This window comes from Atta colombica, unplaced genomic scaffold (assembly GCF_001594045.1).
Source record: "Atta colombica isolate Treedump-2 unplaced genomic scaffold, Acol1.0 scaffold81, whole genome shotgun sequence".
Classification (NCBI taxonomy): domain Eukaryota; kingdom Metazoa; phylum Arthropoda; class Insecta; order Hymenoptera; family Formicidae; genus Atta; species Atta colombica.
This window is the reverse complement of record NW_017259574.1, coordinates 295,604-307,623: the sequence shown is the minus strand read 5'-3', so window position 1 is coordinate 307,623 and position 12,020 is coordinate 295,604. Positions and strand designations below refer to the sequence as shown.

The following is a 12,020-nucleotide window of genomic DNA, read 5'->3' as shown; positions in this document are numbered from 1 at the left end:
AGGGGGGGGGGGGGGGGGGGGGGGATTGAGTGGAACTCGCTTCGCGTGGAAAGTCATGCGTCCCTAGGCAGGAGGAATTAGAGATCCTAATTAGAGAGATTTGGCGAAAGAGAGCATAACTTCTGATTGGTTCTCCATCTTGGTCCACTCGGTATTCTTCAGATAACTTCGTACATTGTCGGAAAATGAGTATAAAGAAAAGAAAAACAGATGAGTAATGACCTGTATCAAAGAGGTTAGAAATCGTTCCGAGATCTCGGACAAAGAGAAAATTTATAAATTACAATTGCATAATTTCGGCATAATTGATCACCTTGATTAATTTCTTCAGATATTGTCGTCACGTGTTGCCTATCGCGTATTCTAATATTTCTTGCGCATGCATTCATACGAGAAAGCAATGTTATCTTTTTCTATCCGCCATTTTTGATCCATATTCGCTAAACTCTGATTATAGGATCTCTAGGAAGAATGGGATGGATATCGCTTCGCGCATGGAAAATTAAAACCTATGGAATCGAACAATTATGGGACTTGTTTCGCCTTGTAAGCTGAGAGTGGGGTAACTTCATTACGTATTATTTGTTTTTTAAAGTTCGGTTAGGGATATCTTTGTTTACAATACATGATTGTAGCAAAAGTAAGACACTATTTTTTGAACATTTTTTAATTAACAACCTTTTAATGAATAATGAGCGTCAACTAAAACTTTCTGAAGGTCATTCAAGATCAGGCCTTGACAACATATGTCAAGATCAAGGCGATCCGGAACTTTGATTATATAATATGGGGTTATATAATTTTCCAGTTGCTTAACACATTTTAACACAAATATACACAAGAACAAAGTTTAACATTGTGCATGATTCAATTAGAACAGAATGTATAGTTGTGGACAATTGAGATCCGTTTTGAATAAAGTTAGATTAAATGTAACTTTTTCTGCCTGAATTAAACAAAAAAAAATAAAAGTGCCGGTCATTCAATATTTTCCAACCTCATTTATAGCCGCAGTTAGTAACATGTAATTGTCACTAAAAAACACAAGCTCTCGACTGAGTACAAGGTATCAATCATGAAACTTCATCTCTAGGAAAATGAAAAGTGAAAATTTTAATCATTGAAGTTAATGGAAAAATTTTTCACTTTTCACTTTTCATCCTAGGAAAAAAGTTTCATGATTGATACCCAAGAGTTCGATTCTGTACCTTCAAAATGAAAATTACAAAAATAAGCAAATTTACTAAGTGTATGACCAATGAAATAATCAGTATTCTAATAAATTCGCTCACTTTTATAATTTTCACCTCATTTGAAGATACAGAATCGATCCCAGTGTTGTGTAACGCTGAAGGACAATTGAAACACAACTTGTGTCACCAAAGTGCATGAAAGTGTTTAGAGATATTGCAATTAGAAAGCACCTATGGACTACTAGCAACAACTTCAGATCGGTAGTTATTTCATGCAACAAAAAGAGAGGTACATGTATGTGAATAACATCTTCGATGTTAAGCCCCGCCTCATCGACCAAAAGCATAGCAAATTTAAATATACTTTAGGTTGTTTTTATTATAAGAAACTTATATTTTAAGTTTAATATGTAGAACTAATTTAGTTGTTATCAAATTTGTGATGTATATTATGTTCTGTTATTGTAAACATTCACATAAATATTAAAATATAATATTTGATAATAAGTTAATGATAATAAGTATTGAAATATTTAAAGACAAAAACAAGATTTCTTAGTTTCATTTGAAATAAATAGGAAATAAAATGTGATATACATACATTAATATAATAAGAATAGGTTATACAAATTTAAAAAAATTTTATAAATGGAATAAGATAACAATTAACACAAGAAAAATCAAGCATTTTTTTATGCATATCAACTTTATCAGTATGAAGCATTAAAATGAGAAATTAAGAAATATTTAATATTTTTTATAATGACGATTAATGTACGATATAATTATCATTCGATGTAGCATTTATGAAATATAATTATCGTACATTTACTTTATAGTACATTTATTTTATAGTAATAAAAATACATATTAAATCAAATAATTAAATAATATACTGCAAATAATTCAACGTGATATGTAGAGGAAAGGCTACTATTGCTATGAGATATCGAGTTCATTTTGGATAAATGCTAGAAGTCTATGAGCAGAATTTAAAAAAAAAATATGTCATTCTGAAGGGAATTTAATAAGCTTTAAGAAAACATTATATAAAATTTAATTCAAGTTCCATTTTTTTTAAATTAAAGAAATGTAAAAAGTAAACAAAGTAAAAAAATTGTACTCTTAATATGCCCTGAGAAATCAAGAGTGCTCCAAAGTACATCAGTATTGCAATTAAAAAACTTTATTTCATGTTTCTAAAAGGCAAACAAATACAGCCAGCGTGAAAAATGAGCATGCGATAGATTATATTCAGAACTCGTCTTAGTAAGGTAGTTAGAATCAAGCAGAAATAAGCACTCGATGTTCATTCCGGTTGTCCTTTTTATTATTGTACAATAATATATTTACTCTTTAGCAATTTTCACTATAGGAGTATAGGTTATTTCATATTAGAAATAATCTCATATTACAATTTCCACGCCTTTCGGTTTTACGATCATCATCAAATCTAACTTCTGTAAGCAATTCAACATATCACGTATTTTTCTATTAGTACGATCTTACTCTATCACCACATGAAGAATTTATTGCTAAATATTTATTTATTAAATAATAAACAAGATTTAAAAGCTCATCTCAATGAAACTTGAAGACATTCAAATTCTAAAATCTTTTTTTGCAATGATTACAGGCATGATCTAATAATGAATTTTCCACTAAATAATTTTCACAATCCAAGAACAATAAAGTGTTCACATGGTGGAAACCAACAGGAAGTGTTTATTAGTTTAGTGGAAACCACTCTCTCATATTAAGTGCCTATCTCATGATAGAGAATTTTCCTCCTGATAATCTCATAGAGAAATACATTTACATTTAATAATTTTTATATAAAATTTATATTAAATATGTCACATGTGTGTGTGTGTGTGTGTGTGTGTGTGTGTGTGTGTGTGTGTGTGTGTGTGTGTACACACACTTTATGATGCATCTTAGGTTCTCTTTCTATAGAAAAAAAAACATAAAGTGTGTTAAACAAGAACAGATTCAGTATCAAAAGATTCAACTTCACGACGCGAAGCAGGTCAGTATTCACAATCAATTCTTACATTTAAAACTTTTAAGTACAATTTTAAGATGTCGTAAGTCAATCCGAGGACTGTATTAGCATTTTAAGACATTATTTAAAACGGTTTGAAAATAAGAATTGACTATAAATGCCCCGCGTTTTACAGTTGGTAGCCTATGCACACTATAGAGGACACGAAGCAAAAGTAGGCATGGTTTGGTCGAACTGCATGTAATACTTCCACTATAGGAACGCTCCGCATTCGCTAAGTACATATGTATGTGCGAAGGATTTCCATTCTCCCTTTTAAAATCAATTACTTTTTTTTTAAATTATATTTCGTTTTGCATGCAAACTTGAAAATCTATGTGAAATCGTGCTTCGCATGGAAAGTTGTAAATCGAAGTTGTGAACGATTCCACAAGTTTACAACTTTTCACACACAACAAGAGCAAAACAGGGTCTTTTGCTTCAAAATGTTAAGTTCAAATTTCGTACACTTTATTGTAACAAGAAATATCAAAAATGCATATACAGCTATATTCGGAATTACATATTTACATACCAAGTGCCTCTAGGTATCAACTTATCTTTGTTTAACAATCGAATAACAAGGATAGAATGATACAAAGAGATTCGAGGGAAAATGAAGCACTTACCCGGAAGCCGCCATTTTTAGTGTACCGTTGAAGTGAGTAGGAAATATGGTGGGTAGGAGCGTGATGGAACATATGGTGTTGCAATGATATAAGAAGAAAGATGAACTATTCCGATGGATGCGTAGTAGATTAAAAGTAGTGGGGACAGTCAATTACACTTTGAACTTTTATGCGAAATCTTCAATATGGCTGCTTACAGAGTTTCTATGACAGTAAATGCATGGAACCGTTATTTATCATTATTATCGGTTGATTATTGGTTATTGAGTTCATATTAAAATATCAGTACAAAATGCCAATGCATTAAAAACTATAAGAACCGAACCGGTTGTAATAACAAAGAAAATTACAATGTATTGTTTATTTTAAAGAATTAAGGAAAAAACAGTGGCTCGAAGCTTGCCGAAGAAAAGAAACTGATATAAAAGTCAGCTGTGGTAAGTTTATGTTCCGAATATATGCTTCTAATTTTTTTTTCTTTTCGTGTTTTATATGTCACAAATAGTTACAATGTAATAACATAACCTTGTTGAAAATTATATTTTCCAAAATCATACTTTTATTGATCATCTTTCATTAAAATGATAGAATATACATTTATACCAATGTTAAGACGTTTGTAATATAAATGTATACCATATTCTGCCGGATAAACATTTGGCCATTACATCGTGGAAACATTACCTTTTTGGCGACAATTCACTGTAACGTCTCATTTGTAATTATTTCTTCTGCGATAAAGGAATGTATCATTATGCAAAATCGATTATTTGGTTTGTATGTTGCAATAACTGTATAAATAAAGCGATTCTCTGGAATATTCTGGAGGCGGGTCATTTACTGTTCCTGAAATGTTACCAAAACATTTATTGGACTTATCACGTTGTAAAGATTATTAAGAAATGTTATTTTTAGCTGCAGTGTGTGAGTAACATTTCATGCCGGATTGCATAGAAGAAAGGATACAATAACGTTCAAAAAATCAACCACGAATGATTCGGAGTTAAAAAGAGGCTCAGTATCAACGAAATTATTGAATATTTCGAAGAAACATAAATCAAAAAATGAACAGTCGAAAAGCGGACAAGATGATTTATCAATAGAAGTCGCTAAAGCAATGTACGTATATGTACATTTTATATTTAAACTAAAATAATTATCAGTAACATACTTTTCTATATTTTCTGCCATAAAAGAATCATTAATACATTGTCAATTTTTTAATAAATTTGTAATCTTCTTCTTGGTTTTAATTCTAATTATTCCAATATTCATGAATTAACATTTTGTCGAATAGTTTTTTAAATGTATAAATCGTTTTAAAAATTTCAATATAATCTTAAAAATAATAAAATTGTTTTTAAAATTATACAAATGAAATAATCATTGAAGCATTACTGATTAATATTTATTCGTATATTTCTTTACAGTGCTGAATTTGTAATTGGATAGTAAAATAAGAAAATTGAAATACTTGAAGAACAACTAAAAAAAATTAGAAAAAGAAAATGAACAATCGGTGAAAATACGCAGCTCTCTGCTACGAATACACAGATCTTTACTGCAATGAAGTACCATGCCAAAGAAAATGAATACTTGAAAAAAGATGCCATTAAAAATTTACATGAGTTTCAACAACTGCAAGAGAATATTTTAAAAAAATGTAGAAACAATGGCAATGCATTTGATGCATTGCGATCGGTGACAAACAAATTAAACAGACAATGGACAAATTAAAGAGACAATGGAAAAATTAAGATTATATCTCCAAAGAGTCGTGTTAAATGGTTAAGCTGAAGATATTTCTTCTGCTATTGCTTTGCAGTCAATGAGTGCCAGAGCATACAATTATTTTTACGGACGATAAAAAAACATTCCTTTACCTTGCGTATAAACTCTTTGAAATTGAAGTACTCATTTTAATGTCAAACCTAGAATTCTGAAGGATGAATTCTACAAATAATGCAAGGATAAATATAGATTTGTCTGTGATAGAGAAATTGACTGTATTGTCTTTTGACGAAGTTTATATTTTGAATAGATTTGGAAAAGCGTGAGCAAAAGATATGGACCGCATAAGACAAGTCAATTTGTAATGGCCCAAGGCCTTATTGCAAAATGGAGACAACCAATCTTTTATGATTTCGATCAATTCATGACAAAAGAAATTTTATTGAAATCATAATACGTCTTCAAGAAGCAGATTATACTATTCGTCACGATTACAAGTGATTTAGGTTCTACAAATGTACGTTTATGGAAATCAATAGACATTGGAGTTGAGATCCCAACTAATGAGAATTCTGAAATGACAGGAAACCCAGACGAAGCCATGTTTTTTTTTGCACCCATCAGACAATAATTTGAAAGTGTTTGTTTTTGCTGATGATGTTCCACATCTAATTAAATTAGCTAGAAATATTGGGAGTACAAATAAGTTTCCGCCGGTTTTAATCAAAAATTAAGCTTTTATTGTGAAAGAACGGTACATAATGTTTTATTCAAAGTAATGGCCATTGCTAGCCATTACTTTTTCCCATCTTTCTGGTAGCATGTGGATACCGCGTCGGAAGAACGCTTCATTTTTTGCTATCCAATCATTGATACAATCTTCATATGATGTGAAGTGCTGCTCAGACAGGCCGATCGATTGCGTCATCGATCGGAACAAGTGATAGGCGGAAGGAGCAATGTCTGGAGAATACGGCGGGTGGGGTAGAACTTCCCTGAGTGTTTCTAAATAGGTGTTGCGGCGCAACATGTGGTCGAGCATTATTATACAGGAGAATAATTTTGTCAGGAGAATAATTTTGCTTGAAATAATAGTAGGCGCGTTTTTCCTTGAGTGCTCGGCTCAATCTCATCAATTGTGTTCGGTAGAAAGCCCCAGTAATGGTCTCGTTCGGTTTGAGCAACTCATAATACACGACACCAAGCTGATCCCACCAAATACACAACATGAGTTTTTTTCCATGAATATTCGGCTTGGCTGTCGATGTTGAAGCATGGCCAGGTGGTCTCCATGATTTCCTCTTCTTTGGATTATCGTAGTGGATCTATTTTTCATCACCAGTGATTATATGATGCAAAAAATCCTTTCGTTTATGCCTGGCAAGCAGCATTTCACATGTGAAAAATCGGCGTTCAACGTTTCTCGGCTTCAGTTCATATGGAATCCAATTCCCTTGCTTTTGAATCATTCCCAATGATTTCAAACGATATGAAATTGTTTGTTGAGTCACTTCTAATGTAAGTACAAGTTCTTTTTGCGTTTGGCACGAATCTTCATCCAATAATGCTTTCAATTCCGTGTCTTCATCCAATAATGCTTTCGGCCTTCCGCTACGTTCTTTGTCTTTGACGTCAAATTCACCGTTCTTAAACTTTTGAAACCACGACAACTTCTCTCTTAAGGCAGCATCACCATATGCTTCTACAAGCAATCTCTGAGCCTCAGCTGCAGATTTCTTTAAATTAAAGAAGTAAATCAAAAGTTCCCGTAAATGACGCTTATTCGGCTCAAAACTCGACGTTTTCGTACAAAAAAAATATATGATACTGATATAAAATCGCTAATATTGCAAGGTTATAATGTTGCCGGATGTCCAATCTTACGATATGTCGTTTTACATCAAACGATTTTAACTACAGTTTATTAGTGGCGTCGTCTTTTGCAAACGGCGGAAACTTATTTGTACTTCCAATATTATGTATTTACCTTTCAAAACAAATATGTACAAAATTACACAACGTTAAATATTTCTACAGTTAATGAAATCATAATATAATCATAATAAAATCAAATTATTGTGTTTTTGTAATGCAATATTTATAAAGCTGTATTCACAAATACATGTAAATTTAAAAGCTATTTTTTATATTAGGTATAGTAAAAAGAAATCATTATTTTTCCATTCAATTTCATGCAAAAATAATGGATTTCTTTTTACTACACCTAATATATTGTAAATTAACCTAATGTTTTACATAAAAAGTTTTTTTTGTTCACGTGCAGCTCATTATCTTCATTTACTTCTAAATTAATTTCATTGTTGTTTGAAATTGTTCATCTACTTCCTCTAACAAATCGTCTAATTCATCTTCATGAAGAATACACAAATTGTATAATGTACAAATTGTATAATGTACGCTATAATAAATTTACAGCAATGTTAAATGGTATGAAACTCTAACTTCATTAATTGTCTGAATCGTTTTAATCAAAAACATTTTCGATTTTTATGCAACAGAAAATTTATAATTGAAATTTCGTTGCGTATCAAATTTTCTGTATCTGTATCAAATTTTCATAATCTCGATAAGGAATGATAAAGTTTTCTTTAAGGTAGCGTCGCCTAATATATGCCATTCATTTTCATATATCTGGCATTATTTATGAAAGATAATTTGAAAATACGTGCATCATAAATTTTATTAGGCGATGAAAACATCAAGAAAGCTTCTTTTCTCATCACATATTGCTTGCAGTGTCAAAGAAGTCATGTTATGTCGATTTTATTAATTCGTCTTGAAGAATTTCTATATTACATGCTTAATTTGTACTTACTCAATGAAATGTTAACGTCAACAATAGAATTATTGCGGACAATTTCGACTATGCGTTATATATCAATAATTGCTAAAAAGTTTATTATACATATTGAAGAGAATCTGAATTAGAGAACGAAACGTATGTAATATCATTATAATCTAATTTTTATTAGTAAATACAATATCCAATGTCGACTCTTATCGGCATTATCACCTATTGATTAAAAAGTTGTCTTGTTTAAAATATATTTAATATATAATTCATAGGAATGTTTGTCTTTTTTTTATTTACATTTTTTAATTATTTATATTCTGAAATCTTTGCTTTTTCTTCAAATGTTTCTGGAAATTTTATAATAGATCCTGCCAAGTTATAAAAAAAATAATATTATCACAAACAAGGTGAAATGTGGATTCTGCCATTATTAAATCTACTTGCTACATATCTAGCACTTTTGTTATATGTACTACTTAAATAATATTTTTTTATATATCATAGAAAATGTAAAAATATGTGTGTGTGTGTGTGTGTGTGTGTGTGTGTATGTGTGTGTGTATGTGTAATGCGTATTTTTGAAATATACTTTATTACCACAAAAAAATGCTAGTAATTTTACATTATTTGATATGTGATTATTAATAATATTTTAGCAAAAATCCGATTCTTCAAATTTTTTAATTGTAAATATGTATCTCGTCGCAAATAAAAATTTCTCTGAAACTAAATATTATATTGTATATATACAATTATAATATAAATATTAAATCATCTCTGCTACATAGAGATATATATATGTATGTATATAGCATGATTATGTATACAAACATACATACATATCATAAAAATTCTTATTGTTATATAAATTTACTTATTTCTTTATCCAGATACTCATTTATCCATATAACATTCATAAAATTCTTTATTTTTGGTTTTTTCTTTTATGCAACTAACAATAAAATTTACCTCATCGTCACTACTGTTGCTTTCTAATATTTCATTTAGAAACATTGTTTAAACATTGTTTAAACGCCATTACTTCAATCTAACTGCGATTTCTCAGCAAACTGTCGAAATTGGCAGTGCAAGAAATTTTGTACTCGTTCAGTTTCCTTTATGTATTCGAATATAAAATCAGTGTTACACTAAGAGTGCCTTCGAAAATCGCTCGTTGGTGTGTTCGGTGACTTCAGTAGCAGAAGTAGTGAGGATATCGTGTGCCTTTGAGTGGGAAGTGTTCCCAAACGGCTTCCGTGTGGCGTGTGTGTCATCTCAATTCCACTTCACCGCTCACATTTAATCCTAACCTCAAGCTAAACAATTCACGGTGAAAAAAGGCAGTGGTGATTGTAAAGAGGAACGACAGCTATATATGATCATAAAAAGAAAGGAATATAAGTCATTCTTTCCAAATTTCGAATTTCGATTGGTCGATTCCCTTATGCGTTATGCAAGCCTGTGGCCAATACACCAGCTCACATCGACCCCTTGTTTTTCGCACGAGTGATTTAGTGACTTTCTCGACGTTTCCGAATTCACACTCGCGCGCGCGCACGCACGTACGCACACATACACATACACATTTATAAAGTGCACTACAAATGATGGAATCAATCAGAGAAGAGGAACACTCTTCGCTCTCTCCTGATTCTCTGAAGGTTTGTTCGCGTCGCATGCTCCAATGTGCTCTTGCTATAGTTTCTACTCATTTCAATGTGCGCATTAGAGCGAGTAAATGCTATGGTAGGAGCATTTTAAAGCATGTTAGAACATGCGACGCGACAAATTCTGATACTTGGAAGCACTTGTATTTCCACAGTTCACATATGGCCATAGAGTATGAAAATGTGACCACACTATTTCACGGCTGACAGGATTTTCTAATCTCAATAATTGTCAACTTTAACACTTAATGATTCGTGAGTTATGCAGATTCGTTCATTTCGAACAAAAACGCGTTAAGTGAGTCTAATTTCATCAGCTGCGTTCAGCAGAACACAACAATTTTGCAATAGTTTATGATTTTCTGATTTTCTGAGATAGGATCATTCTTCTTGATCTAAAAGCATAGCAATTAGCCAATAAAAGCAATCTAATCAGAAGAAAAATTCCAACAGTTGCAAAATAAATGTTCTGCTGAACGCAGCCAGTGAAAGCAGATGAAGAGCGTTTTCTGAATAATTACCAAAAATATTACTTACGTGCCAGATAACATTTGTGCCATTGTAGTATACATGGCACAAAATCCCACAACTTCTTTATAATCTTCTAAAGCCATCTTTCTTGTCTTGAGTTACTCCGACTTGTTTTATTAAAGGTTCGCACTAACTCGTTATTAACCCGTGAATTGTTATCAATGTCAAATACTTCGAACATCAAAAATAGGACAGAGAGAGGCCATATCTCTATTTCGTGACACGCTCGAAATTCTGATACACTAGCGACACTAATCATACAAACTCCCATATAAAATTTTAGGTCGCGTTAGTTCTAATGTTAGTTATAATGTTATCTGGCACGTAAGTATGATAGTAATATTTTTGGTAATTATTCAGAAAACGCTCTTCATCTTCAGTTTCAATGGAATTATACTCATTCGAATTATACTCATGCGTTTTTGCATGAAACGGAAGAATCTGGTTGTAAAATATGCTCAGTTCCGCGAAGCGAGATATTAATTATTAAAGTTGGAAATTATTCAGTTTAGCAATGTCAGAAATCGATGGCTGCGTTCAGCAGAACATTTATTTTGCAACTGTTGGAATTTTTCTTCTGATTAGATTGCTTTTATTGGCTAATTGCTATGCTTTTAAATCAAGAAGAATGATCCTATCTCAGAAAATCAGAAAATCATAAACTATTGCAACATTTTGGTATATTCATCCAGGTGGCATTTATATTATAATATTTTAATTACATTTAAATCGTGATTAAATCGTGATCGCCCTGCGCACAATAGCAGGAATAAAGAATTATGCCCGTATTCATAGTCAGATTTTGTACTTAAGGTTTCCTTAAATTTATTTTTAGGTGCTCAGCAGCCAATGAAATAATTCGTAGAGTATCTAAAGATAAATTTAAGGAAGCCTTAAATATAAGGCCTGACTATGAATATGAGTATTACAAATAAGCAGTAATGAGTAATGATTAATGAGTAATAAGTAAGGAATAATGATTTCAACGTATCAAAAACCTTGTATCGATATATCCGATTTCTGATAGGTTAAAATCGTTATTCTTTATTCCTACTTTCTTATTCTATTGTGCGTAGGGACATACCCTTTATAAAGAATAATAGAAAACTAATAGAAACATTAGAAATTGATAGAAGAATGACAGAAAGTGCGCAAAAAGAAAAAGAAATGAAAAAGAATTTTAAATGGTGTGGACAAATAAAATTTTAATGGATTGATTTAAAAAGAATATTAAACCGTATGAATTTTACACCGATTGGATGTACTAGTGAAGTTATAACCAGAAATTTGTCTTTGCGCGATATATAGGAGTCTTTATTTTAAGAAAATAATATTCGCGTTTTTTTTTATATAAATTCTAAAGCCTTGTCTTCGCGATAATAAAAATCAGTCCAAGATCTTGGTTACCGA

The 12,020-nt window shown here is 31.3% G+C and overlaps 1 protein-coding gene across 1 annotated transcript in view; it reads right to left on the bottom strand.

Annotated features, from left to right (window-relative positions):
- Positions 1-10,693, bottom strand: part of LOC108692720 (sugar transporter SWEET1-like) — a 42,827-nt gene extending 32,134 nt beyond the window's left edge. Inside the window, exon 1 of the mRNA XM_018201111.1 lies at positions 10,617-10,693. Within this exon, the coding sequence (XP_018056600.1) occupies positions 10,617-10,693 (77 nt within the window). The remainder of the gene's footprint in view (positions 1-10,616) is intronic.
- Between the last annotated feature and the right edge of the window lie 1,327 nt (positions 10,694-12,020).